Here is a 27,716-nt window from a genome sequence, read left to right as displayed (position 1 = left end):
AGGCTCCATTATATTCTCAGAGAGGAACATAGAGCCTGCTACCCAATGAAATAATGGTAGGGAGAAGAACATATAGGTCTTGATTATGATGATTGTAGATTTTAAACCAAGAACAGTGAAGAGACATTGAAGATTTTAAGCAGAGGAATGATAATGTTCAGATTTTCACTTTTTAAATATACTTTGGCCACCGTGTGGTGAACAGATCATCAGAGAGCAAGAGGAGTCTTTGGGTGATCACTAAAGAGGCTGTTGCAGTGGTCCAGGTGAAAGATGATGACAGTTTGGACCAAGGTGGTTGTGGTTGAGATGTAAAGAGCTGGCTTGATTAGAGAAATATTTAGGAGGGAGTATCTGTAGGACTCAGTGATTGAATGTGTGGGTGGAGGTAGAGGGTGACCATGAGAAAGATCCCTGGATTTAGCTCTTACAACACATGTAGAGTGATGCTGTTAGCAGAAAAGGAATGCTAGGAAAAGGACTAGGTAGTTTTGGCAAGACAGCTTTGGTTTTGAACTTATGTTTAAGGTGCTTTGAGATGTCTGAGTGGATATTATGAGTCTGGAGCTCAGACGAGAGATCTGGACTAGAGAGGTAGAAACCAGGGAATTATTGGTGTAAAGGTGACTGGGGAAATTGTGTGGGTGAGATTGAACAGGGAGTAGACAGGAAAGTTTGGAGTGAGAAGACAAGGCTTAAAACTGAGCCTCAGAATTTATCAACAATTCAGTGCCTGGGCAGAGGAAGATGAGCTTGCAAACTGTTCTGAAATGTAGGTGGGAGAACACCAACCTAGAAGGGAGCCTGGGAAAAAGTGCCTTCCAAAGAAGAAGTGAGAGATCGGCAGGGTCAGGTACCCCGATTGGTCAAGCAAAAGGAGGAATAAAAGTTGCTCTTGGTTTTAGGACTTAGGGCATTGTTGTCTTGGTGATGTTTCAGTGGATTGAGGTGAACCAGGTTAGAGAAGCGAAAATGGAGATGTGCATGCAATTAGTTGAACAGATTAGTCTGTGAAATAAGGCAGAAAGGGTGAAAGGCCAAGGTTGAATGTAGGTTGAGGGATGGTCTATTTTGCGTTGGGGAGATCAAGGCTTCTTTAAACACCATGATAAGGATTTGTTCTGGGAAGGGGGAGTTTGATATAAATGTTTAAAAAGAGAAGGGATAATAGACATTAGGGAAGGCAAAAACGGAACAGAATTTCTAGATAGAGATGTGCTTTAATAGGAGGAATAGCTCCTTTTCTGTAAAAGCTCTAGCTTTTGCTTTATAAACTATATAGAGGCCCCTGAAATTTGAAATCTGTGTATTTAAGAACCCCATTACTCCTTGACTTGCTGTGGTGAGAATCTTCTATTTACTCTACTGTCTTTTCTTTCCTTTTAGTAGGTCTTAGCTGGATCAGATTGTGCTGGAACAAAAGCCATCAGTGGCTTCTCATTACTATCTAATTTAAATATGCTATTTGTTAACTACCTTCGCACTACCTAGTATTTAAGGCCTAAATAATATGGCATTTGCCTTCCTAATCTTTCTTCCATTCCTACTCCACACACACCCACATTTCACTCAGACTAGATTATTCACAATTCCCTAAACAAACATTGTTTTATCCAAACATGTTTTTCTTATAGTCTTCTCCTTCTTGAGAATATGTATCTCTTGCCTTTAAAATCATTTCCATTATTGAAGGTTCATCTCAAGGGACTTTCTTTTCCCAAATTTTTATACCATTTTATTAAGCCCAGGGCAGGGGTATGTGCACATTTCATTGCCTGATTCCCAGAAATATGGTTAGGAAAACATATAATTATAATATATCCATAATCAAAAATTTGGGTAGGGAGACTAATTAGGAAATGTTTAAATGCCTGCTTTAATTAAAGTATTTTAAAAATCATTTCTAGTTGTAAAAAGAAGAAAAATAATCATTTGAAACATCTAATGCCTATTTTTGCTTCATGGGTGACAGCACAACTTTGAAAAACAACCTACATACCCATCAGTAAGATACTGTTGAAATAAATTATGGTTCATTAATATAATGGAATAAATATACATATGCATCTTAAAAATTAGAAAGCTTTCTAATTACTCACTTTAAAATATCTCTAAGATCTATTGCTAAATAAAAAAAGCAAAGTGCAGAACAGCATATGTAGTATATAGGCATTTGTCTAAAAATGGAAGAAAGGAAAAATGCACACACACATATATGTTTGCTTGATAGACATGTAAATTATCTCTGGCAGGATACACAAAAGGTGGCAACAACTAGTGGCTGAGTCTGAGAGGTACACTTTCACTGTGTATGCTTTTGTTTCATACGTCTCAACTGTGTGATGATATTACCTGGACAAAAACTAAATACAGTTTAAATTTAGAGGAAACAAAAGTAACAGCTAATTGGACAAAAATGAAATTCTGTAGAAATTATGGTTGATTCAAGTTCAAAGATTGCAGATATTCCAAATATTGTAACTACTGGTTAAGAAAATCATTCTTTTAAAATCTTTCTGATTCTTCAGTGGTATTTTATTTTGAACCGTTTTTATCTCTTGCTTGGATGATTATAATCGCCTCCTTTTGCACTTTTGCCTCACCCCCAACACCCCTGCAATACACACATAGCTGTTCTCCATACAGTAACCAGAGTGATCATTTTACAAACAGAAGTCAAACAAGGTTACTCCTGTGTTCAAAACACTGCTGGGATTTTACTCAGAGTAAAAGTCAAAATCCTTAGAATAGCTATTTGCAGTCCCTAGACCCAAAATGGTCTTCTCCCAGATATTTACCTGGTTAATTGCCTCACTTCATTCAGGGGTCTGTGCAAATGCCCTCTCAACAGAAACTTCCCTGAATACCTAAAATGACACTCAACCCATCCTTGTCCTCCCTCCTTACTTTTCCTTATTTTTAAAAGCACCACCTAACATATTCATAAATTTAACACTTACTTAAAATATATGTAAATTTATGTTTTATGTTTATGTCCCCATGCTAGAATGTAAGTTTCACTAGACCTGCATCCCACACTTGGAATGATGCCTGGAACATAATGATATTCAAAAAGTATTTGTTGAATGAAAGAATGAATGGGCTCCCAGCATTAAATTCCTGCTTTTAGAAGATTTTCCTTACTCTATGCAAAATGTAGATATATATGTTATCATATATATATATATATATATATATATTCCCTTCCTCTATCCCAAATGTGTGTGTGTGTGTGTATATATATATATATAAAGTTTCTGAATAGAATACGACATTGTGTGTGTGTAGAATACACAATGTTATATTCTATTCAGAAACTTCATATTGTGTCTATACCATACAATAGGTGCTTCAGAAAACTCAAAGATGAGTAAGCACTCTTCTTGGTGAGCAGGACATTTAGATACTATTTCACAGACTTAGAAACTGAAAGTCCACTTAGCATTCACTGATTATATTGAAATATTTGATATTTATGGGTTAATCATATTTATAGGCATTTTTATTTTAGTTTTTCCTCTAAATTAGTAGACTAATTTCTTATATGTAAGAAAGGTTGACCAGATTAAACTGGAATGGACATTTCTAGTTTAATCTGGTACTTTAGCATAAAGACAGCCTTACCATGATTCAGGTTAGCTAAGTGACTGCTAAAGATGTACATTTTCATTATTTTCTCTTACTAATACTTGTATGTTTTGAAAGGGTATGGTATTAATCTTCACATTTATATATTTCACTTAATTTTGAATTATAAAATGTCTAGTGGATTTTAAAAATTGGTTTAGGACTTTGGGTATGAGTATTATAAAAATCTATTTTGTAAAAGAGGTTTTCAAATGAGTAATAATAAATAATATATTAAACATATTTAAAATATTATTAAAGCCATTCTTCAGTCAATTTTTTGAGCATTGCATTTTCAAAGTTACTTTGCCACTTTTATCTAAATTAAGGATATTATATATCAAATATAAGGAGATACAATGTAAATTCTAATTTTAGATTTATTTTATATCATTTATGTAAATTTCTTCACTATGGAAATGGAAGTAAATGTAATACCTTCTAGACTGATTAAACATTAATGTGTGGAAGCCTGGGAGCCTAATTTAAAGGACTATCAGAAGACTTGAATTAGCTAGAGAGTCACAGCTTTAATGCACAGACTTGAATTATATTGCATTACTTATCACTGAGTCACAAAAATCGTTCTTGTAAAGCACACAATGGCAATCCATTTCCCCAGTGAAAGATAGCAGCACTGTCACACATGTTAGAAACTTTGGATGTCACTGTGAAATCACTGTAAACTCTTCTTTATATTTCAAGGCAATGGGGAATTATTAACTAAAATGTCCCAGTTTAATATGAAATTTGAAATTATTTTAAGAGAGGTGGATAAAATTGAATACTTTTGGGAAAATCAAAAAATAAATGAGTCAAGTATATTAAGTAATTATTGACAAATCCTTGATGTTTTATAATGTATTATAAAAATAAAAGATGATATCCATGTGTTTCATAAAAATTCTAAGATTTAGTCATTTTAACAAGTTAGGTCCCACATGCATAATTCTTTGAGACAATTAGATATTTTCATAAGTTATAAATGTTCCTATTATTACATATTCAAGATTGTTAGTGTACAGAGCACTAATTTTCCCATTTTGAGCATAATAACTTAGAGAGTATGGTTTATCAAGTGCATTCTGTGTGGAGTTCTTGACTTGCTCCCCTTACAATTTGGAAGCGAAGTTAAGAGCATATTTTGTCAGGGTTCATTTACTTCATCTTGTCTCAGTTAAGCTTGAGTGAACGTACTAAGAGTTTGCACATACCTTATCATTACATTGATGCAGATACTGAGCCCCCCAACCCAGAAGACAAAGTATATCTTTAAAAAATTTTAACATAATATGAAATGAAGAAGTAAGCAGTCTTGTTTGTTTTTTTAGAGTAAGCATCTCAGATACCTTTTGCTGAATTCTTAACTACATTGTGGTGAAGTTAAAGAAGTTGTGACATTAAATAAGACTGATTTTATTATTCATTATCTATATTGAAAAAATTCACATAAACCTACTTTCATTAGGTTGGTGGGGGGAAAATCTTTTTCAAAATATAGTCTCTATAATTTGCAGTATTCATAAATAGAATGAAGAAATTAATTTTCTGGGATGAACTTTACCTTGACACATATAAATGATTAATTTGATTTTAAAAGGAGATGATTTTTAATTATGGCCTAATTAGAAAAAAAGAGATGACAGGAAGAGAGATCAGAATTCAACAAATGAAAGGATGTGGGGCTCAGATCACAGTTGATACAGTCAGGCTCAAATAACTGTCTCTTTTATGTCCTGTTCTAATTATCCCTAAGCATAAGGTGTAGTTGAATATCCAGAGGAGGAATCTTAGATCGCTGGGAATCATCTAAGGTTAATAGTCCACCTCCACTTAATAGAAATATGAAAGTCACTGGGAAAATGAGGCAAAATTTTGTTCACTTGGAACTCTATAAGAAACAATGTTATTTAAAAAATTAAAGCACTTTTTTTAAAAGCCACTTTTTGCTATAGTCCGGGGAATTATAAACTCAACCTGCCATGTTTTCCCAATTCATTGGGTCAGTTCTGTCATCATTGTTAGATCCACTTATTGCTTTTCTGTGTTTCAGTGTATAAAGTAATTCCACCAGTGAATCATGCACCAGAAGCATGAACATCCAGACTCTTAGCTGACGAATAGACTGCATTTGAAAAATTACCTTGAAGCCCACTAAATAGCTCAGCATTCTAAGAAATAACTTTATTTGCCTACATGGAAATTTTTGGACAGCATGAACAAAGACATATGTAATGCCCATGTATTCAAACAGTGGCATTTCAAAGCAGCTATCACTGAAGAACTCTACTTCTGTTTCATGATATTTGACTCCAAAGAGAATTAGCAGTCTAGAGTGCACATTGTTTTCTTCCTAGAGGCACCACTTTTCTCGTTAGTAATACAGAAATATTTGGAGTTGATGGGTTTTACACATGTATATTACAAAGCCAGTAAATATGAAAAGCCATAGCCAGAACTCTGGCCTTGAAGGAATCCAGAGGACACCATTCACATTAAACTCTATATGAATGGTGCCCCCTCGTCCCCTGCAGTTACACAGTGTGGCAACCTGGAGGGTTTCACTTAGCTATAAATTAGAAATTAGCAAAGGCATTGTGTCTTTTTAAGATAAAAAATTCCATAACGGTTATAATTTTGTCTGGACTTTGTTTTCAACAGATCCCAATAGATGAGCATTGAGCGAAGTGAATATCAAAGCCAGTAGTATGTCATTACTGATATTGCAGGCCTTAAAATTGCAAATATCAGCAGAAAGACTTACCTTTGAATTGAGTAAGCCTTTCTCTTGGGTGCATCTTATGTTTTCTATGTGGTAGCTTTGTCTCTGAGAGTGTGTGATCTTATCCATGCCATAAACAAATGCAAAAAGCATTTTAATAGTTAAAAATAGTCTTATGTTAAAGCAAAGACTCAAGTAATTATTTAGCTGTTACCCAGTGATCTCTAGTTTGTTTCTTAGTATGTGTAACTATGGTATTTTCAGTGCCATGCTTTTATCTCACATTATTTAATCTTCTATATAAATAATTTGGTTGTCTTTTGAATGTAGGATTATACTTTGGAGCAGAGGATAAAATCTGTGATGTAAAAGCAACATCTTACTTAGAACCATCTATATAAGATGCCTATAAGTAGAGCGTTTGTTTTTTTAATTATAGAACACCATGACACGTTTTCTGCTTTATACGAGATAATAATTTTTGAGGTATCACAATGTGGCCACCTTTCCCTAGTGCTCCTTTGTTATGTCTGTGTCCCTGTGGTACTGAAAATCGGGTGTGCCCAAGAAACACTGCATAATTCACAGGGTGTCACCGCCCTAGCACATGCTGGTCCCTCTACGTGAAATACGTCCCCCTCCAGACTGCCACTTCAGAACCCTGCCCCTAGAACAGAGCTCAGCTCTGATGTCCATTTTCCATGAAACTTCCACGATCGCCCTCCAATCCGAAGAAGTTCACCCCTCCTCTGAGTCCCATACTTCTTTGTTGCTGTTTACTTCCATTTACAATTTGACTCTCTGTTTGGGATTATAGTCATTGTATGCACATCTTTTCTTCCAACTACCATTCTTGTGAGTAGAGTCTTTATATTTAATCTTTTACAATGTCTAGCACATGGCAGGTGCTAAATAATTCTTTGTGGAATAAATAATCAGGTTTTCCCTTGTTAGTTTAGCCTGGTTTTGTGGTAATTTGTTTGACATCTGTTTTATTTTGGCATTTTAATATACAGGGTTTTTCTGAAAATTAACTGACCTCTGCTATTTCCCATCTAACACTACTTAACATTGAAATCTAAGGTCTCAGATAAAACAGATGCCAATAATGATACAATTTCTTTAATTAAGAAAATGATTCTAATTACTTTTTAAAATACAAAAAGATCAGGTCTACTGGTAAATAAACAGTTGCGGACTTTTTCTGGTGACATTACCCTTCCCCAGTCACTTGCCAGTTTGTGTTTGGACTGCCTTTTCTGTACAAAGTGAACACAGTTTTACATCTTGTTACAAGATCCTATCCACCTCTCTAAAGTCCAAAATAGAAATAAGGTAAAAAACAGAAATGGGACCTCAGTGAATTACTGAATTTCTCATTATTGCATTTTTATTTGTAAAGCAATACATTATCTCATTATTTATCTTTTTTACTTGGACCTGTAGTGTCCTCAGAGATGTAGAGGACTTCAGAAACTGAGGGGCTTTAGTGACAAAGATGGAGATAAATGGAAGAAAAAATTCCAGGATATTTCCCATCAAAGCTATTCCTCTACCAGTGGGTGGTCAGGTAGCTCCTGGAGTGACCTCTGGAAAAGGAACCTAGATACGGATGAATTCTTGTGTGGAGTCAGCATGATGGTTTGGGCAACTCTAATTCTGGCAGTTCTCAACAAGGGGTTTCTTTGATCACTGCCAGTTTGGGGGTAAAGCAGCACTTAGGGGTAGAATCAGAAAGCAAGCCATTCGTGCTAGACAAATATGCGTCTGCTCGTTAGTCATTGAGGTGCAAAGTAGGTCAGTTTGGTTAACCAAGACTCTCAGAAGGGACATGAAAGCCATGGTTGATCAGGCTTGATTGCACTGCCGAGTTCATTGGTTTTCTGGCTCTTGTCCTTGTTTCTTTCATTCCTCAAGTAAGGAGATTCCCAGATAATGAAGTCAGGTTAATCGTGTCACTGTTTAACAGTGTCTCGGTTTCACTTGAAGGTCTGCCCAGGACTTAGAAGCTGTTGACACCTCAGATACAGTACTGAGGAAAGCAAAGTGCTACTACCAAGAATACCACCGGGAAATTGGAAAGGTGCCAGATGTGAGTGAGTGGTGTCTGCCACTCTTTCCTCCAAATCTTTTGCAAACTGCAGTCCTTAGCACTAAGAACGCTCATTTCTTCATGCCCCAGACCTCAAAAGAAAAGTGAATCACGGTCCTGGAGAGTTTTTTCCTTCCTGGCACCCAGTGAGGTATCACTTAGCTGGCTCTTTACCCCAAGTGCTAATTGGTGCTTTTAACTTTCCGCAGTGACGCCAGGAAATAGTAATGAGGAAATGACATGCTGCTTATCTTGTGCTGGGAAGTTTTATTTAGAGAACTGTATGTTTCTTCAGCCAAAGGGCACTAAAGTAGCATCTCACTGTTTAGAATACTTGGAAAGATGAATAACTAGGAGGTCTTCTGGTATCCTGTAGAAATTATCTACCTTAAAAGCAAGACTTTCTTAGTTACTCACCAGAAGGATCAGTTCTAATGTACTATGCTAGTATATTTCCCTACTCACAGAAATGTCTATTAAAATATAATCTTTCACTGAGTCATTAAAAACAGTGTACATTCTTTGTGTGTAATTTTTAACTTTAATAAGATTGTACTGTTAACTTACTGTGAGTATGTGTATATTTAATGTGTGAGTATACAGTGAAATAGGGGTACACACCTAAGCATTTCACAGACACAAAATGGCTTCCACACCTACCTGTGTGACTTCTAAGTTATTTAACTTCTTGTGCCCAGTTTCCTATTTGTGAAGTGCTGACTATTATTGGTACCTACGTATCAAAGGGTATTATGAAGATTACATTGTAAAATGATTATAAATCAATAAAAAATGTTAAAAAAAAAAAGATTACATCAGCTAATACGTGTAATACATTTAGAACTGTTCTTGGCAGAGGCTCAATAATATTAGTCATTATTATTATTTCTTCACATTATCAATTTTTAAATTTTTATTTGTATATTTTCTTTGTATCTACCTAACTATATTTGCTGGATTTAACTATTCTTAGATAGTAATAAATAAAAGATTTAAAATAATGTTACACTTCTCTCTTCCCTTGGGTTTTTTCGGTTTTCTTCTTCAACTTGACAGAGAACAGTCTGAGAGGTCCTTGAGCAAACCGACTAAGAGCTAAAATGATGTCAATGATGGTATAAAATAATATTTATGAAGAGATATTTAGGAAGTTATTCAGTGTAAGTCTGTTGACCTTGGGTGATCAAGGTTATGTGTTATAATATAATATCTTTAATTGAAATACGGAATTAAAACCTGGTTCCTTCTGTCCATTGCCACGTGTATCTACACACACACACACACCCCACCTGTACGCTGCTTGCTGAGGAAAATGTATGAAAACATTAGTATGATCATCTTCAAACACATAAGGTATATAAAGAAAACTGATGTAGAAGTTATTGTTGCTGTAGAAATCTAACAAAAACTCACTTTAAGTGACAGGTTTATCATCCTCTTTACCTTAAGAACTAAGCTAATATGCCACATAATATATGTTTTAGGTTTTTTTAATCAAGTCCATGTTTATATATTCAGGATCTATTCAAAATGAAATTCAAGTGAATATACTTAGATTTTTTTTGTTAATATGTGCATTATACTAGATACCAAAAAGATAAAATCCTTATTCTCTAGGCAGAGGGGAATTTTCCAAATGTCAGAAAATGGACTAAATATTTTCTTGTTTGGCTGTGAGTTGTTTTTGTCTTTTGAAGATTTTTTATGTTCACTTGCCTAGGTCTCTCTTCTTTTTTTTAATCCAGTTTTGAAGTCACAGTTCCACCTATGCTTTGTGTATAGGTGAATGTAACATCAACTGCTTTGACTTCAGAATCACCTCTGAGATCAGAAACAAGGATTGTCCCTCCCTCCTTTGGGGCTTATGTTGTCTATTCTTAGAACTGGAGTCATCAAAATGACACACAGAGCATGGCTAGATGACTCCAAAATGCAGTGCCACCTCCACTCACTGGCAGGTTGCTTTGTCACATCAGTAGCTCTCAGAGCAGAGCCAAGAGGAACATAGATGCAGGGGAGCAAGTTTGTAGTTGAAGGGAAACAAGATGGAATGACTGTAGAAGTCCACGCCTGGGGAGGGCACCCCAGGCAGCTTGCTGCCAGCCAAACATTTGACAAGTAACCCCGATGGGCAGTGGTGGGAGGGCACTAATAACAAAGTTCACCTTCGTCCCAGTTTTGCCCTGACCCTGTTGTCCACTCGTATAATGTCTGGCTTTGAAAGACATAGGTCCTCTGTTTTTGTATAGAGAAGGTTTCAACCTGCAAAATACTCTAGGATACCAGTCTACTACTTCATTAAATACCAAAAACATAGTTGAGTGCCAAGCTGTAAGTGTCTGTGGTGCCTATGATTGAATGTATTTTCTCCTGCATGATCATCCATTGTGGTGTTTGTAAGTAGCAAAAAAATGAGCCTGATTTGTTCTCCTTTGTAGAGCCAGGCCGAGGCCCACTACAAAGGAAGTAAACATGCCAAGAAGGTCAAAGCACTAGAGGCAACGAAAAATAAGCCCAAAATGGTTTCTTCCAAGGACAGCGCAAAGGCTAATCCCAGCTGCTCCATCACTCCAATCACAGGCAACAACTCTGACAAATCAGGTCAATGGCACTTTTTGTTCTTTACATTCTTTGTGCTCCTCCTGGTCCCCTGCCCCCACCCCATTCCGCGCTCCTCTCCTCTGTTGCACGTTCCTCTCCATGATTTGTTTTTATAATGTTACTATGTTTCCTTCACAGAAAAGGTTATGTGTTTGCACGGAATCTAAGCATTTGATATGTTACCATTCCATGTTGTTAAATATATACATTTACGTATATATATGTGTATGTGTAAATATATATATATATATATAAGTATATGTGCATGAAAATAAGTGGAGACTTCTTGGTTGCATTGTGTTTAGACAAAAGTCAAAAAGAGAATCTAAAATTCTGAGTTTATTATTCATTTCTATTCATTTTATGTTTGGTTTTTACTGTGGGCTTTTTCAGTGAAGGAATTTTAAACTTGCTTATTAACAGACATATTTATATTTTCTTTACCCCAGTAAAGAGGAGGAAAGGAGCAAAAAGGTAAAGTTTTCTGAAAGAGTGGCTTTACTAAGTGAATCTGGAAATGTGTTCAGTAATAAAAGATTTTGATTTCATAAGATCTTCGTAGAGTTCCCCTCAGAGTTACAAATGAACTCAAGGATTTTAAAGGAACTATTCACAGTTATGAATCGACTAACAGAAGAACTTTATATAATTGGAAATGAGCTACTAGCGGAAGTACCTCTTAAAAAGAGTGTTTCATAGTCCCAGTGAGTCAGCAGTTTTTCTGAGTCGGTTCAAACTGAATGATTCAGAAAGAAGAGGGAAAAAAGTATTTTTCTAAAATGTATACTGTAATATTGGGTGTTTAATAGGCTTTCTCACGTTCACATCTGCCCCTCAGGGCTCAAGATGGATAAGTCATCTTGTTACAGTGACTGAGAAGCAGTGTCTATTAAAGGAGACTAGGAGAATATATTCCTTTCTGTTAGGTTTGAGACTCTCTTTAGGGACCTCTCTAAACATACAGACACAAATGGGAAACAACAGACACACCCTTCTCACCTGATTCTCTTCTGCTCTCCAAATCATTGTAGAATTTGAGGAGGTAACTTAAGAATGCTTCCCAGTGGCTGCCCAGGGCCTTTGGAGAAGAACAAAGCCATTTGTAAGAAGAAGGTTCAGAAGAGCCTGGTCAGATAAAGAGACTGTGCAGGAAGGGGCCGTTGTTGGCAGGAAGGTCCCAAAGCTCTGCAGCCTGGACTGAGTGCGCCAACCCAAATCTGGTGGTAAAGACTTGTTCTTTGTGTGATAGAATCACTAAATCATGTCATCTGATGAACAGATAGTAAATACTGAATTCTTACATCAGACTTCTCCCCTTCTAAACAACAAAGCTTTTTTATGCATATTATCAAATTAATCTTTAACCTAGAGCTATCAGATATTTGGGTCAAATATTACCTCCTGTTTATAAAATAGCAAACCAAGGTAAGGTCCATCTTGCGGCTGTTGTTTGCTGAAGGTTACCCAGGGTTTGAAGAACAGGATCCATCATCTCCTGACTTCTTGCCTGCTTTCATTTTCTCCAGGATATTGGTTCCTCTACAAAATAATACTCTGGCAAAGGTTTTATTACCTGAATTATACTCTTTACCCACAGAAGTACTTAGAAGCAAAATGATAACTCAATGGAAGTTAGTGTCACTCCATTCTTTCAGCATATTTTGTGTCTTGATCTCATAGCACAGTTGCAAGGAACTGTAAACATTCCCGCACTGCTATTGCATGTGCTCAATGCTCCCTTAAGATATATTACTGTTTGGGAACTGGGGTTGCTCTAGGCATAGTAGTAAAATTAATGGGCAGAAAAAAGTGTTAAAAATGGAAATAGAAAAGGATCAAGGAGAGAGGAATCAATGAAAGAACAGAAGATAATTAAAGGGAGAAGGAAAGGTTTAGAAGAAGAGGAAAGGAAGTAGGGGGAAAAAAGTCAACAATTAGGGGACAGACCCAAGGCAAGAGCAATATAGAAATAGAAAATCCAAATAAAGGGGCCGGGTCACAGTCACAACATGCCTTAAGCCTGCAAAATGCCCAATGAGCATGTTAAAATAAAGTTTAATGAGACAAGTCTTTTATTGTGCGTCTCAAATGCTGATGAATGCTGGAGAGAAAGAAATTTTCAGAAACAATTGTGTTTGCCTAGGGAGCAACAGGAACACACCAGGGTCAAGCAGTGGTATAAATAAGGAAAGAGAACTGAGATCTGGAAGAACCCTGGGAGATGAGAGTGGGGGGGAAAGGAAAACAAATCTCAACCACAGAATCTCTTCTTTAGCAGCTGTGTGGTGGTCTTTTATCTCATGTACTCTGCTTCCTTGGTCCCTTCCTTATCCACCCACCAAAGTCCCTGTGGGCTAACACTGTTGACCTCACTCACTATGTCACTGTCCAGACTTGGATTAAAAGTAATGGAAACTACCGGCATTCAGAGGTTACCTCATTTTCTGTGTTTCCTTACTCAAAAATCTGCATAAATTATTTGGCAATTCATTTGTCAGGTCATTCAAATTGCTTTTTTGTTTTTCTATGTTTTAAATGAATATTAATACTAATGAACTATTTAATTTGTTCTATTATATCCACAAAAGCAATGTAAAAGTTGTTGAAAGATGGCACTATTTAAAAATAAAATGGGTTGTATTTGTGAAATAGATATTTTGTCACGTTCAACTGAATATCCCACAGATGTTTTGTAGAATTTTCAAGTTAGAAAATTAGAAGCTTTGCCCAGATGGGAAATCTGGTCTAAACGGTGTAATACATAACCTATTGTTAACCACCTATTTCTAAGTCCTTAAAAAGCTCCCACAGCTTTGTCAGAGTCATAAATTTTTTTGTTAACTGGTTTTTATTTCATTTAAAACCCTGGTTTAGAATAAGAGAAGACACAAAAATCAGTCCTTCATAAATGGTCTAGGTGGGATGTAGAGAGGAAGGAGGAGGGACAAGGAATGGTGACTATGGAACTTAATTGACTGAAATGTTTTATTTCAGAATCAGCGAAAAATTAGAGTAACAGTCACAGTGAAAAGTCATGGTTGACTGACTATTCTTATGAGACTGAAATTCCCTAGCATTGGTCTTTTTCTTCTGAATTAAGAGTTCCTATCACGTGGGCTTAAGCAGTGTCAACGTGATTCTGAGCTATTTGAGTGAAAAGTGAATATGTTAGTTACTTGATGTCTTGGCTACCAGATTTCAAAATCCAGGCATTCACAGCATCCATAGGATTGATTAAATCAATTTCCATTCTCATATTTTAGTATCAATAACTTAGCAATAGAGTATTATTCAATGAGGGCTTGTCCTGAGAAAGAGGAAATAGCCAGATGTTAAGGGAGGGAGCTTCTGGGAGTGCAGCATCCTGGGATTCACTAACATCAGTCAAGGAAAAGTGTGATTTCGAGTATCTGACAGGAAACATGGGACCCACAGTTGACCTTTGCTCCCCGAGAGCACAGATTATTTATTCTAAGAAGTAGCCTAACAATCTTCCAAGAGCTAAAAAAACCTTCTTACCTCCTATTTTGGCAACTGGGACAACCATTTTTTAATGATGCATTTTGAGGCATCATTTGGGTCAGGTTGCATCTGGATCTGTGCAATAGAAAGAAATTTGTTGTAATGGAGCTATCAGATATAAAAAGTTCAGGGTATCATGGCATCATGGCAAGCTTTATTTTTTTCTTCTCAGATCAGTAAACAAAATGAGTTTCAACTACAATAACAGGAATTTCATTTGTTAGAAGTCCTGACCATATGATTGAAAAAAAAATTAAGTATGTTTCATTCCAGGCAGTTAAGTAAGAAGAGCTGTCCCATTCACATTTTAGAAGTTAGAGTAGAATTAAATGTAAAAATCCAGAGACATAGCTTTCTGGTCTCCCAGGACCTATCCTAACTTTTAATGATGCATCAGTGGAAGTTCAAAACATGGTAGGAGGGAGGAGAATAGTTCTTTGGGAGAATTGAGGTCAAGACACAGCAAGCGTTAGGCAGCTTCAGGAAGATGGCTAGAACATATTGGCCAGACACTCTAACCAAATTTCTCCCTGGAGTTCAAGTGTCATAATGCCATATGACAGTACACTTCCCTGTGTTAATATGCCCCATACATCAAGTTGAATGCTCTTTGTGACAGCATTTAACCACTCATAACAGGCTCAAAGTTAAAAGAAACAAACAAAAAAAACAGGGCCTCAATTTGAAAAATCTTATTTCTTGAAAATAATAAAAGATTTTGATAATCAACCTAATGATAAAATATTTTGATAGTTGGCCTAATGATCCATATGTCTATCTTTAGCACAAGATGTGTTTTAAAAATTAATCAGATATCAGGATGGGGAAAAATACATTTCTAGTTCAAAGTGTATAAAGCTGTTTAGAGCTAAACAGCTTTTAATCAGTTGCTATCTAAAAAGACAAAAGCAGATGGAATGATTGAAAATGCTATAGATATTTTTATAAATGCAATTGAGAGCAAAGATGATGGAACCAGCATGTTCTACTTAAAATATAACAATAAAAGCACCTTGAATTATAAAACCCAGTCACATAAATGTTTTCGTATGACCCGCTCAACAGCCTGGTAACTGGTAGGATTGAAATTAGTATCCATCTTTCATATATGCACACAGCCTACTCTATATCCATTTATTCACGCAGCAAATGTTTATTATCTATACTAAATAGTATAGCACATCTGTACCTTTTGCCATTTACTGGAATGCAACAATGAACAGAGAGACATTTTCTTGCCCTCAAAGAGCTTCTAACCTAGTGGGGGACTTTATTTATTTGTTTGGTTTATTGGGTTGGATTTTAGGGCTACAAAGAAAAATAATATATACTCATCACCTTCAAGCTACTCCCAAAAAACATGGTAACAACTAAGAACCAGGGTCTTAGAAAGATTAGATGGCTCGTGTGAGGTTGTACCACTCATATCCCAGCAGAGTCAGGGCAGGAACTCAGGGCCTCTTGTTCCATGCGTATTCCGTTACTTCGGAATTCCCATTACTTCTAAACTTCTCTGACCCGGAAGAGTGAATACAAACATCCCAACAGGCAAAGTCATAGACCACTAAACCACTTCTTTAAGAATTAATGAGTAGGACTATAGATTACTTTTAAATTGTTTGCTGACTGTTGATATTTTTCACTAGGAGCTATGGCAGTGAAAGGGCCATTAAGGCTTTGTTTTATTGATAATCCTTAATTTCTATGCAATATGTTTCATCTGTAGCATTTAACTGTAATAAAACAAAACTTTAGCAGTTCCAGATCTTTTCAAGGGCAAGTTTGAATGAAAATACTCATTTCAGGTAAATGACAAATGTTCTCAAAGCTCCAGCCTGACAATTGTAGACTTCACGTGTCTAGAGCGAAACACACTCACTGAGACAGAGGTCAACAGCGGAAAAGGGGCATCACCAATGGGTCAGAGGCTTGAACCACTTCCTAAAAGGTCCAGGGATTATCCTGAATGCTGACCACATTTTCAATAGCATTTTGAATCATTCCATCTAAAAGAATTCCACTGGGGACAGGGACATTGTTTTGTTTATCCTATCCCCAAGACCATACGTAGGAGACTGAGATGATAAGTGTCAGAAAAGACCTAAGAAGGAAAGAAAACAGCTAGGATACCTCAAAACTCATTTCAGTTTTCAGCATATTGTGCGTTTGCATGGTGGCAGTTCCTCAGATGTGAACCCAGAGCACTTATCAACTAGCACATCAGTATGATTTGCCTGGAAAGGCTGCAGTGCAACTTTTTATGGTCATCCTGTTGCCTTACGAAAGTGCATTTTCAATTTTGTCAAAGAGTTTTTCTGCCAAGGATACAAATGGAGACCCTCGCCTCGTCATTTTTATGGGTTCTCCTGTGTGTTGCACAGTTTTTATGTGTTGTTACAAATGGGGCCAAGTTTCCCAAATGACAGCTTCTCATTTCCACTGACCACTGCAGGACTCCATTGATTAGCTAGCAAGGTCTTTGTAAATGACTCTTTCCCCCATTTCTGTCTCTAGCAACAGGACCTTGTGCTGTTGAGTAGAAGAAAATGATAGTTTTCTGCTTTGGCAGCATCTGTCATTTATAGACAAGCGCCATCATAAATTTGGCATCCATCTATCCAAATCTGGGAGGCCAAGATTTAGTATCCCTCATAAAATAATAGATTAACTCTATTATGACAAACATCTTAAGCCTGAAATTCTGGATACAATCATGTAGAACATAAATTGAGTCCCATCTGTCCAAAGAGAACAGACCATTATACCAGGGCTCATATTTCCATGAAATGTACATAGATCATTAAGACTTTCAAAGTCAATTTGAAAAATGAAACTGCCTCCATCTTTGTCCATGTACCTTGAATTTGACAGCAGCGTCTTGCCAGGCAAGGCTGAAGACTCTTAGGTACTTAAGTGTTTGTCATCCTCTGGAAACTAACTTCTGAAACTTTTGGAGCATTTTATATTGCTTTGAAGTAATACTGAGCATTTATTATCAGGCTGTCCACTTCTAGAAGCTGTTTCCTGGTGTTGCTCTAAGAAAGTGAACTAAAAGTTGAGGCTGACTTATGATTTACTGAGAAGCTATTAACTTATGATTTACTCTGGATATGTTATAAACCATTCTAAAAAGCAAAACCTTACATATCTCCTTTTAAGGCTTATATCACTATTAAAAACTTTCCTCATCTTCAGACATATTTATTTTAACTGGTATTCATCTCATTTGATTACATTTATTTATAACTTTTCTTCATGAAATAAATATTGGAATATAGGAATTTGCATGTACACTGAATAATTTTATAAACGCACAACCATAAATACCCTTGAGATTTTAACAAATGTTATTACTTACATTTTTATGACATTCAACTTATTTGCTTCAGGAAGAATTCTCTTACAGTGGCATATTTTTCTGAAATGAGTAGATGATGCAATAGATCTACTCAATATGTGTTTGTAGATTCTGTGTGCAGAGCACTGGTATTAGGCACCTTTGGAGATTCTGGGCCTAATTCTGATGATGCTTACAGCCTGTACCGCACAAAGTTAGCTCTATAATATAAAGCTTGAACTGTTTTTCATAAAAACATTTCTAAAGTATTTTCCTCTTCCATGACTGCTTTCTCTGAGAATCAAGTTCACTGTCACGGACACTGGGCGCAGCATGATGCAGTGATGGTTTGGTGCTCTCATTTCTGTAGACCAGCACTACCTCATAAAACACTCTATGGTGATGAAAATGGTCTATAACGTGTGCTGTCCACCATGAGTGTCAGGAGCCACACACTGCCGATCTGCACTGAAATGTGGTCTGGGCTCCTGAGAAACTGAGTGTGTAATTTTAAGTGGGCAGCATGGCTGCCGTAACGGACAGCAGGTCTGTAGACTGCAGTTTGCTCTTTGCCCTTTTGACTATCTATGACTCTAGAAAAGGCATTACATTCTCTGAGCCTCTGTTTTCTCATCTGTAAAGTGGGAATAATGCCCTCTCTACATAACAGCAACATTGCATGAGTCAAATGAAGTGATTATGAAAGAGCTTTGCAAAGTATAAAGCAGAATAAAAATGCTTATTATTGATATTCTTACAGTTTGGGGGAATTTGTTTGGTTTTGGTCCTCCTGTGGGGTCTTATTTCTGCTGTCTCTTCTTGTTGTTTTCGGTGAGAGGTAACAGCTGCCCCTTAGGGTGGTCAACTCTCATCCTTTCCATTATGCTGCACCTAATATAGAATATTCTAGAAAACCATATCCAAGTTTATTCAACTTATATTCAGAAAAATAACTTTAACAGTAATACTACTAATAATTAGTGTGTAACTGATCATTATGTGCCTGATACTAATATGCTACACATTTCATATATACTATCTTATTTAATTATAATAATCCTCTGATAGATACTACGAAGTGAGACCTAGAGAGGGGAAATAATAGCTCAGAGCCATTCAGATGAAAAGTGGTTTCAAGGTCTCACCCGGGTGGTCCCTCAAATTCACTACTGTGATATGCTACATTTAGATGAAGGTTCATGGACTTTACTGCACATGTTTTTTGAAGATTGTTGAGATTCTTTTTCACTAGATGACACGTCCAGAAAGCTGACATCTCAGAAAGTGAGTTATTTCTTTCCTCACCCTATTTTACAACTGTTTTGTTTTTGTGAAAAATCAGGTTTTGAGTGGCTTTGGATAAGGATGTATTCACCAAGGTCTGGTTCTTGAGTGCACTTACCTACTCTGCATGTTCAACACAGTAAAAGGAACGTGGTTCGCTCCACCTCTCACTGATCATATAACCTTGACCAAGTAATGTTCACTGGCCTTCTATTTCCCCATCTATAAAATGGGAGCGCTGCTATATACCCCCCAAGGATTTTGTCAGGAATAATGAACTGAAAATGCACTTGGCTCAGTGCCAATCATGTAACAGACACTCCGTAAATGGTAGCCATAAAAAGCAACCATTTGTTCAAAGAAATTTCCAGACCCTGTCCTTTTGACTCTACAGTCATCTTTTCATGCCATGCAACAGTGACCTACACTTACATCCCTCTTTATGTGCTTGGTTTATTAGCTCAAGCTAATTATTTGCATATATGTTTTCACTTCCAGACATTAAGACTGGATTAGCCCGATTCTCCCAGTGGGACAGTTAAAGATGTGGAAGGACCTTCTTGGTCTTCCTCACACTTTTGTATGAAGGAGGAAACGTCTTTCTACTCATTCTCCCACTGGTTAGTGTATCTCATCCATTATGTCCCCTGCAGCTCCTGGTACTTCATCCCTCACATAGTAGTCACAGAGTTAGCATTTATTAAATTAATATTATTAAGAAAAATTTAATGGAGGAAACTCTGATACCCTCCCTAGAATATGGACAGGACAAGAAGATACCGGTTAGCCCTTTTCCTTCAATTTCAATAAGATGGATGCCCCACCTCCTAGGTTAATAGTCTGTTCTATGTATAGCTATGGTATTAAAGGAAGGGACAACCCAACACATATTTACTTGTTGAGTGTTGGCTACTGACATCGAAGGAGTAGGAGGGAGGCTGTATCAGAACAAGGAATACTCCCCTGCCTGACAAGTCCCTGCTGGCTTTTATGCCCGAAAATAAGGAGAAATTTGTCAGCCCATACATTTTATTTCTAACATCTTGCAAAAAAAAGTTTCTTAGTGTACAATTTTTTGTTGTTTCTTGTATGCTATTAATTACTTAGCCTCTGGAAATTGTTTTCTTTCAAATGTGAAATGACGTTAATTCTTGTCACAATAGAGATGATTTTATTCCTTGCTTTCAAATATTTGAACTTGGGTCAGAGTGTCATGATGATTTTGCCCATTTTGCCCACTAGCAGAATGGCCATATCTCAATTAAAATAATTTGTCTTCCCTAGCCCAATATCTTTGTTCTTAGTTCCCTATTAACAAATAAAAAAGGTTACTCAATGTGGAAATTACTTAGTGTACTACATTTTGGGTTAAAGAAAAGTTATTTATTTTATTCTTTTCAACAAAAACTTCACCTGATTTTTTGACTAATCCATAGACACAATGATTAATAGCGAGTGAACTTTGTTTAGTTTCTTTGAAAATCTTAGCAGATGTTGTGCTTATATTACCTATGGCATTTTAAATTGAGAACCTTTTGGAAAGCAACATCACAGAATAAATCAAGAACCATAAAAATGTTCATTCCATTAGATCAATTAATTCCTCTTCCTGTAATTTATACCAAGAAAATAATTCTAAATACAAAGCAAGACAAATCAAATGATATACATGAAGACACGCATCGCAGCATTATTGGTATTAAGGAAAACTGAAAACAAGATGATCAGTCCTAGGGAAATTATTTAAATACAGTAAATATATCCAATAGAGTGTTTTGCAGCTTTAAAGTAAATAAAGGTAACAATGTGAAATATGAGTGTAATACATTAAATCAAAAAATTACAAAATATATGAAATCAAAGGTTACAAAATGGTTTGCTGGTGCGTGTATTTGCACGTATTTATCAAGCCCCCACTGGACACCCAGAGTCATGCTAGGTACTGGGATGGGACAGTGAACCAGGCCGACTTGGGCCTTGCCCTCCCGAGAGCATATCGTCTGGAAGGGTAATACTGAATGAGTGATGACAAACTTGATGAAAAGAAAGGGACACTGACCTAGTCTGGGAAGGAAGGGAAGGCTTGGGCGGGGGATTTAAGCTGTCTGTGTCCGGAGTTAGCCAGCCAAACAGAGGCTCCAGTTTAGGGGTCAAGGGGAAAAGGATTCTCATCAGAAGGACCAGGACTCCATTCAACTTGAGATGCGAAAGGTGGCCCTGTTTAAATATCTGAAGCAGTGAAAGGACACTTAGGGTCAGGAAAGGGAATTTAGAATGTTGGTAAGAAAGTGGTTGAAATGCTGGCTGGGGATAGAAATGAAGGCAGAATGAAGTGATGGGCACAAACCCACGCAGCTTTTAACCTCTTTTTGTGCCAGGTGTTCCTGAGGCTGACTACTGAAGCCTATTTCCTGAATGGTGTGTTTTAAATCCATAAAATGAAATGTATAGTTTTACAAAGAAAATCGGTTGGACTAAAATATAGTTGTCAATTTTTGTTATGATACAATAATACAGTATTAATGCATTCAATAATGGATTGGGTCTTGCAATGGGTCTAATATCTACCATAATTTTGATGTAGTGATAAGCATAAATGATATTTTAACCTTCTTATGACAACTATACCATCTGATGGAAATGTCTGATTTCTATGGGTGACAAAGTTAAATGTACTACTAAGACTGTTGTAGTTTGTTGCCTTCAATTATAATTGAAGGAAATGATGAATTTCAATTAGAGATAAGTGAAAATAATTATAGAATTTTTTTTCTTACCATCCAAGTTCCTGGATCCTGGGAACTCATAGGCCCCTTGGAAGTCCACAGACCCAGGTTAAAAACTCCTGTTCATGAGAGGATTATGGGGTTTTTTCCTATTCTCCACATATTATGTTATTTGCATAAAAACTTCTTCTGATGACTTGATGAGGCTTATGTATCTTGGAGCACAGATAGAATGGGAAAGAAACTCTTAACCATTTGTTTTGTATTGTAGTTGGCAGCCTCACCATCTGCCATACAATGTCATATCTCTTTCTTACTCAGCTCTTTTGTGGTCACAGTCATCAGGCCCCATGTTCCAGTGTCCGTAAGGGACCTAGCGCGATGAGACACCCCAGGCAAACCCCCGTTGGAGGCCCAGGCCTCTTGAATTAGTATCACTTTTTAAAGGAGTCATTCTGTGGTCAACAGACTCTCTCCTGCAAACTGTAGGTCTTTAATATAAAGCTGGCTTTGACAACTTCACAATGAAGCAGCAGATTGAATTTAGGCAGAAATGTAAAAGTATGGTAGCCTTTCAGCAATGTATTTTTAAAGGATTGGTAGCTTTCTGACACCTGGGCAGTCCAGCCCCTGAATGTCTGCATGGTCTCCTTAGCACAGGTGGTAGCCAGTTAGGTCCATAAAGAGTGAAAGCTCACATCTATTTCCCTGGAGCAGCCTGAGGCAATAAACTTGCTGGCTGACAGTAATTTTGTAAATTTTTCTCTCTTAGATATAGATACATTTTTTTTTAGATGAAGAAAGACCCAGTTTCCTCAGTACTTCTCAGGCCGACCTCTCCATTATCAGTGTGCACCTCAATCTGCCGGGAGTGTCAAAGCAAAATCCTTAAGTCTGCATCTAGAGAGAACAAGGGTGCAAGGAGCAGAATTCAGATGTCTCCCTTGAACCTTGTGAATGTTTTCTCTGGGAAGGTCCATCAGTTTAGAAGAAAAAGAACATGCTCCTCATTCCACCTAGAAAATTAGGTTTTAATCTTATTCCTGGCTTTTGAATCACTACTGGACCTGCTCCCTGAGGGATTTGATTTGAGTGACATGAGTTACTTATTCTATTTTCTCTAATAAAGCTGCCTCAGAAATAACTGTGTCACATCTCTTGGTGACAAATGAGAAACAGGGCAATTTTTCAACCTGGAGAAGTTGAAATATGATTTCTCTATTGTGCAAGTCAAATGGCTGGAAAACGCCACGAAACAGGAGAAAGCTGTTCATTAGATTCCAGCTCTAGCAAACAAGCCCTCTTTTGTGCTGACTTAGAAGTGACAAGTTCACTAATGTCAGTGCCAGCTCATTGGTACAGAATGCAGGCTGCCAGCTTTCAACATGGAGATATTTGGAGATGCCACTGTTTTATCTGAGTGTGAGACTGGCAGTGTCTGCTCTCCAACAAAGTGGCACCAGGGACAATGGGGCAGTTGTCATGTGGTGCTCAGACAAGGAAGGCCATGACTGTCAATTCATTGGACCACAAAATCACTACAGGGTGTAGCTCGATGGCTAGAACCCAACTGACATAGGCTTTCAAGTGGAAAGAGCAGGGACATCCTAAGTCAGGATTGTAGCCCGGCAGAAAATTACAGCCCAGGACCTGTTCGGAACTTATGAAATTAGTCACCTGACTTTTATGGGGCCTAAGTTACTTAATAAATAAGCTTTCTTGTCTTTTTCAAAGTAAGATTCTGATTCAGTAAAGAGTCACTTTCATTTGTAAGTAATTTTCCCCTGCTTCCAGGATAAGTCTAAAATGCCAAGATATGAAAATTAGACACAAACATAGTTAATTAGGAATTAGCAAGCTTCACAGTGATCAAATATGTTGAAAAGACTGGGTTTCTGGAACTCAGCTGGAGGCATGGTAATATGGCATTGAATGGGAGGGGCCCACCAGCATCAAACTGGCCCAATGTGTAATATTTTAGTTCTCTGAGGAGTTCAAAAACTAGCTTTAATTTCCATGTCTATCCTTGGCTTCTTGATGATTCTAGGCTTGTCACATAAATACTATGTTTTATTTTCCACATCTGCAAAGTAGCATAAGCCATAGACAGAACACTTCCATGTGCCAAGTGGTCAAGCAGTTCACCCTCAAGTGGGGCATTGAGACCATACATTTTCCAACGAGAAGTCCTAAGACCACCAAAGCAAGCGAGCTACCTAGCAGGTGTTGTGAAATAAACCTGCCTATATACTATGCTGGGTAACCCCTGGGGACACTTGGAATTAAATCAAGTTGAAATGAAGCATCTAGTTGGAGAAGCCCAAATGGGTGACTAAAGGATTCCCAGTATAATGAATCAGTCTCAGGACACCTGGTAAATAAAAGTTATGTGCCTTGGGGATGTGAGTTGGTCCTGAGTGGCATTCTCACCAAGAAACAAAGCCTGCATAATGACACCTTCAGTGAGGGATATCTATTATCTACAAGGGTGGGGAAAATTAAGACCACAGTACTTGGAACTTGTTATCATTATTTCATAAATATATAAACCATGTAATTGTTGGTAACTCAGATGAATGTAGTGCAATGTAATTTGTTACTGACTGTTTACAACTTTGGCTAGATGGGCTGTTGGGCTAAGAACCTCTGATGAGGCTCCAAATATATAACCCGTAGTTCTGTGAGAAGCCTTGCCAGAGACCAGGACATGAGTTCAGTTGCAAAGAGAACTGCCTATATTTTTGTGACATTTGTGTTTTTACTTGTACTTTAGATTTTCTGGCAGGGGTTCTTATTTATGTGTAAGTTTGGGTAGTATTCCTCATAAAGGAGATAATAAAATCCATAGATTTGTTCACTTTACCAGATATCAAAATGTGGGCCTGGCACAAAGAATGTGTTGTTATGACTCTGTCCTAGTATACTTCAAGGAGATGTCATTCTTAAGGGAAATGTTTTAACCTCAAATGGCGTTAAATATTGATTGTGTATATATAAATATATATATATATGTATATATATATATAAAATCTTTGGAAACAATAATGTAAGTATTTTACATAATCAACAGCTGAAACATATTTATCTGGTCCATCTATATTTATTTCACTAGTTGTAATTCAGCTATTAATAGTGAATTTTTCTAGCACTTTACTTGTGAGGCTAGAAAGCACTGCAATGAATTAAACATTCCTAATTTCAACAGATGTATTGCCCACCTATGGTTTTCTATCCACTGGTCACACCGATGAATTAATACACTGTTCTAGGACTCAAGAATCACTCTATCCTGGTAATGACTTTAAGTGTGAAAAAAATTATAGTTAATGTAAGATCAAGATATAATTACATGAAGAGGATTATGAGAACATAGAGCGGGGAAGGAGGGGGAATGACTCCGAGTAGACTAGTAGTAACAAGATCTGTAGAGAAGTTGTATGGTAATCCAGAGAGAGCAGATGAGGGCCTGAAATGAGGCAGTGGTACATGGTAGATGCTGAGTAAACGTCTGCTGGATGAAAAAGTGAACAAGGCTGATAGAAGAGGTATTTAGAAGATGGGATCAATAAACTTTGATCTTTCATTAAATGCAGATGATAGAAGAGGTATTTAGAAGATGGGATCAATAAACTTTGATCTTTCATTAAATGCAGATGATAAAAGAGGGAAGAATTCAAAAATCTTTGCTAACGATTCTAGCATACAACTGTAATGTCATTAATTGATATGGGGACTTCTAGGGGAGAGGGATAAATTAGGAGTTTGTGATTAGCAGATACAAACTACTATATATAGAGTAGATAAACAGCAAAGTTCTACTGTATAGCACAGGGAATGATTTCAATATCTTGTAATAACCTATAATAAAAAAGAATATGAAAAATAAATATATGTATAACTGAATCACTCTGCTGTACACCAGAAACTAACACAACATTATAAATCAACTCTACTTCAATAAAATAAAGAAATAAAAATTAAATAAAATTAAATAAGATATAGGGACTCCTTGGAAGGCTCCCTATATGTGGGGCAGCTCATCCATTCAGTACTAGGCATGTTAAGTTTGAAATACCCATGAAACATCTAGAAATAGATGTCCCACAGACCGTTAGGGGAAAGGGGGCCTTGAACCTGTGAGAAAGATAGAGGTTTCACCTTGAGTTTAGGAATGTGTATCAGTGTGGTGGAGGAAGTCATTGGAGTGAATTAGGCCACATATGCCTAAGAAGAGGACAAGAAGTGACCTGAAGGAGTACCAACACTTAGGGGCAGGCAGAAGAACAGGACCTGGTGAACGGGGCCTGGAATGGGCTGTTAGAGAGGCTGAAGGAGAACAGGCAAGGGCAGGTCCACGAGAACCAGGACATCAAGGGGGAGAAGTATTTCAAGAAATAATCTGTGCCCAGTGGAAGAGAAGACTGAAGAGAGACCATTGGCCTTTGTAGGAGGGCAAGGATGGGCAGGGAGAGAGGAAGTGGAAAGAGCCACTTCACAGGACCACGTCAAGTTCAGCGCCACAGAGAAGACACGTGGAGAGCTCCAGGAGTGAACCAAGTCGGGGAGTGACTTTTGGAACATGGAAGTTTCAGCATTTTGTAAACAGGAAGAACCAATGAAGCAATGTAGTCGGAGCTATACGAAAGAGAGAAGAGACTTAAAAGGTAGAGAGTCCAGGTGGAAGCATGAACCTTTTCCTCAGAGGTGTAAACAAAACAGGTGCAGAGGGAAGGAATTGTAACATCAGTGGTGAACTCATCCAGCTTCCCCATTTCTCTAAGAAATAGGAGAGCAGACATTTGCTCATGAGAGATTTGCAGTGTTGATAGGAAACTTAAGAAAAAAGGGTAAAACTTCCGTGGGGAAGCTGGCTGACTGTGTATATTTCTCTTATAGAATCACTTTTTTCCCATTTGTCTGATTTATCAACCTGTTCTCCAGGTAGATAACTTTTTCACCATACATGTTTCTAACTTAGCAAATCTAATCTGTAAGTTTACAGAATTTTAAAATAAGTGTATATGGTTATTGCATTACCAAGAGAGCTCTGCCTTCAAAAAAGTCTTTTAAATCGTGCACTCAAATTATTACTAAATTTTCCAAGATCTCTTTGCACATCACCTTCCAAGAAAACATCCAATAAATAAAGGGAGGTAAACTGACTGTGATATCTGAATTGTCATCTGCAGTGTAGGTCTTTTCTTCCTCCTCCTTTAGCAGGTGCTGTCCTGTTATTCTACAATTGCATACTCCTGTCTTTGTGCGTCCAGCGGTGTAGTGATGATGCTCTAGCATCTGTACACCTCTTATTACAGTTTGTTTTGCAAAGAACCCTGAGGCGCCTAACTGGCTTGTTCATCTTGCAGCTTCTGTGCTGCTGCTTTTTATTTTCTGCAAATCTGTCAACTATCTTTAGGGGATTCCTTCAACTTTAAAATCTGTCATGAGTTGGTGGTTTCTATCACTTGTACTGTGTCAAAGTGTAGGTAAGGAGGGGACCAATGAGGCGAAGGCTCAAGAAGTCTTCTACAGCACACCAGCTGACAAACATACAGGTCTGCAGTGTTTCTTTGTCCGGCACAGAGCCCCATGGGCTTTTCAGCTTCATTCCTCACAAGCCACACTAAGGAAGTAGGTACTCTGATACCCGTTAATTTCCCACACAGAAAGTAGGAAGATAAAGCAGAAGAGAATGATTTCAGAGTTCCTTATCAAAGTAAACTAACTTACTTTAATGAGTGTTAAGCAGTAATATGGGCACTGCTTTGTGGGGTTTTTTGGTTTTTTTGAAATAATAGTGAAATG

At 37.2% G+C, this 27,716-nt stretch overlaps 1 protein-coding gene across 6 annotated transcripts in view; it reads left to right on the top strand.

Moving 5' to 3' along the window:
- Window positions 1-27,716, top strand: part of ZNF385B (zinc finger protein 385B) — a 367,544-nt gene that overhangs the window by 326,227 nt on the left and 13,601 nt on the right. For all 6 annotated transcript variants that reach the window (XM_074363979.1, XM_074363980.1, XM_074363981.1 and 3 more), the window contains one exon: window positions 10,880-11,042. In XM_074363979.1, coding sequence (XP_074220080.1) covers window positions 10,880-11,042 — 163 coding nt within the window. The remainder of the gene's footprint in view (window positions 1-10,879; window positions 11,043-27,716) is intronic.

The sequence above is a fragment of the Camelus bactrianus genome, chromosome 5 (assembly GCF_048773025.1).
Source record: "Camelus bactrianus isolate YW-2024 breed Bactrian camel chromosome 5, ASM4877302v1, whole genome shotgun sequence".
Taxonomy (NCBI): domain Eukaryota; kingdom Metazoa; phylum Chordata; class Mammalia; order Artiodactyla; family Camelidae; genus Camelus; species Camelus bactrianus.
The sequence above is the reverse complement of the archived record's forward strand: the minus strand, read 5'-3'. Positions and strand labels throughout refer to the sequence as shown.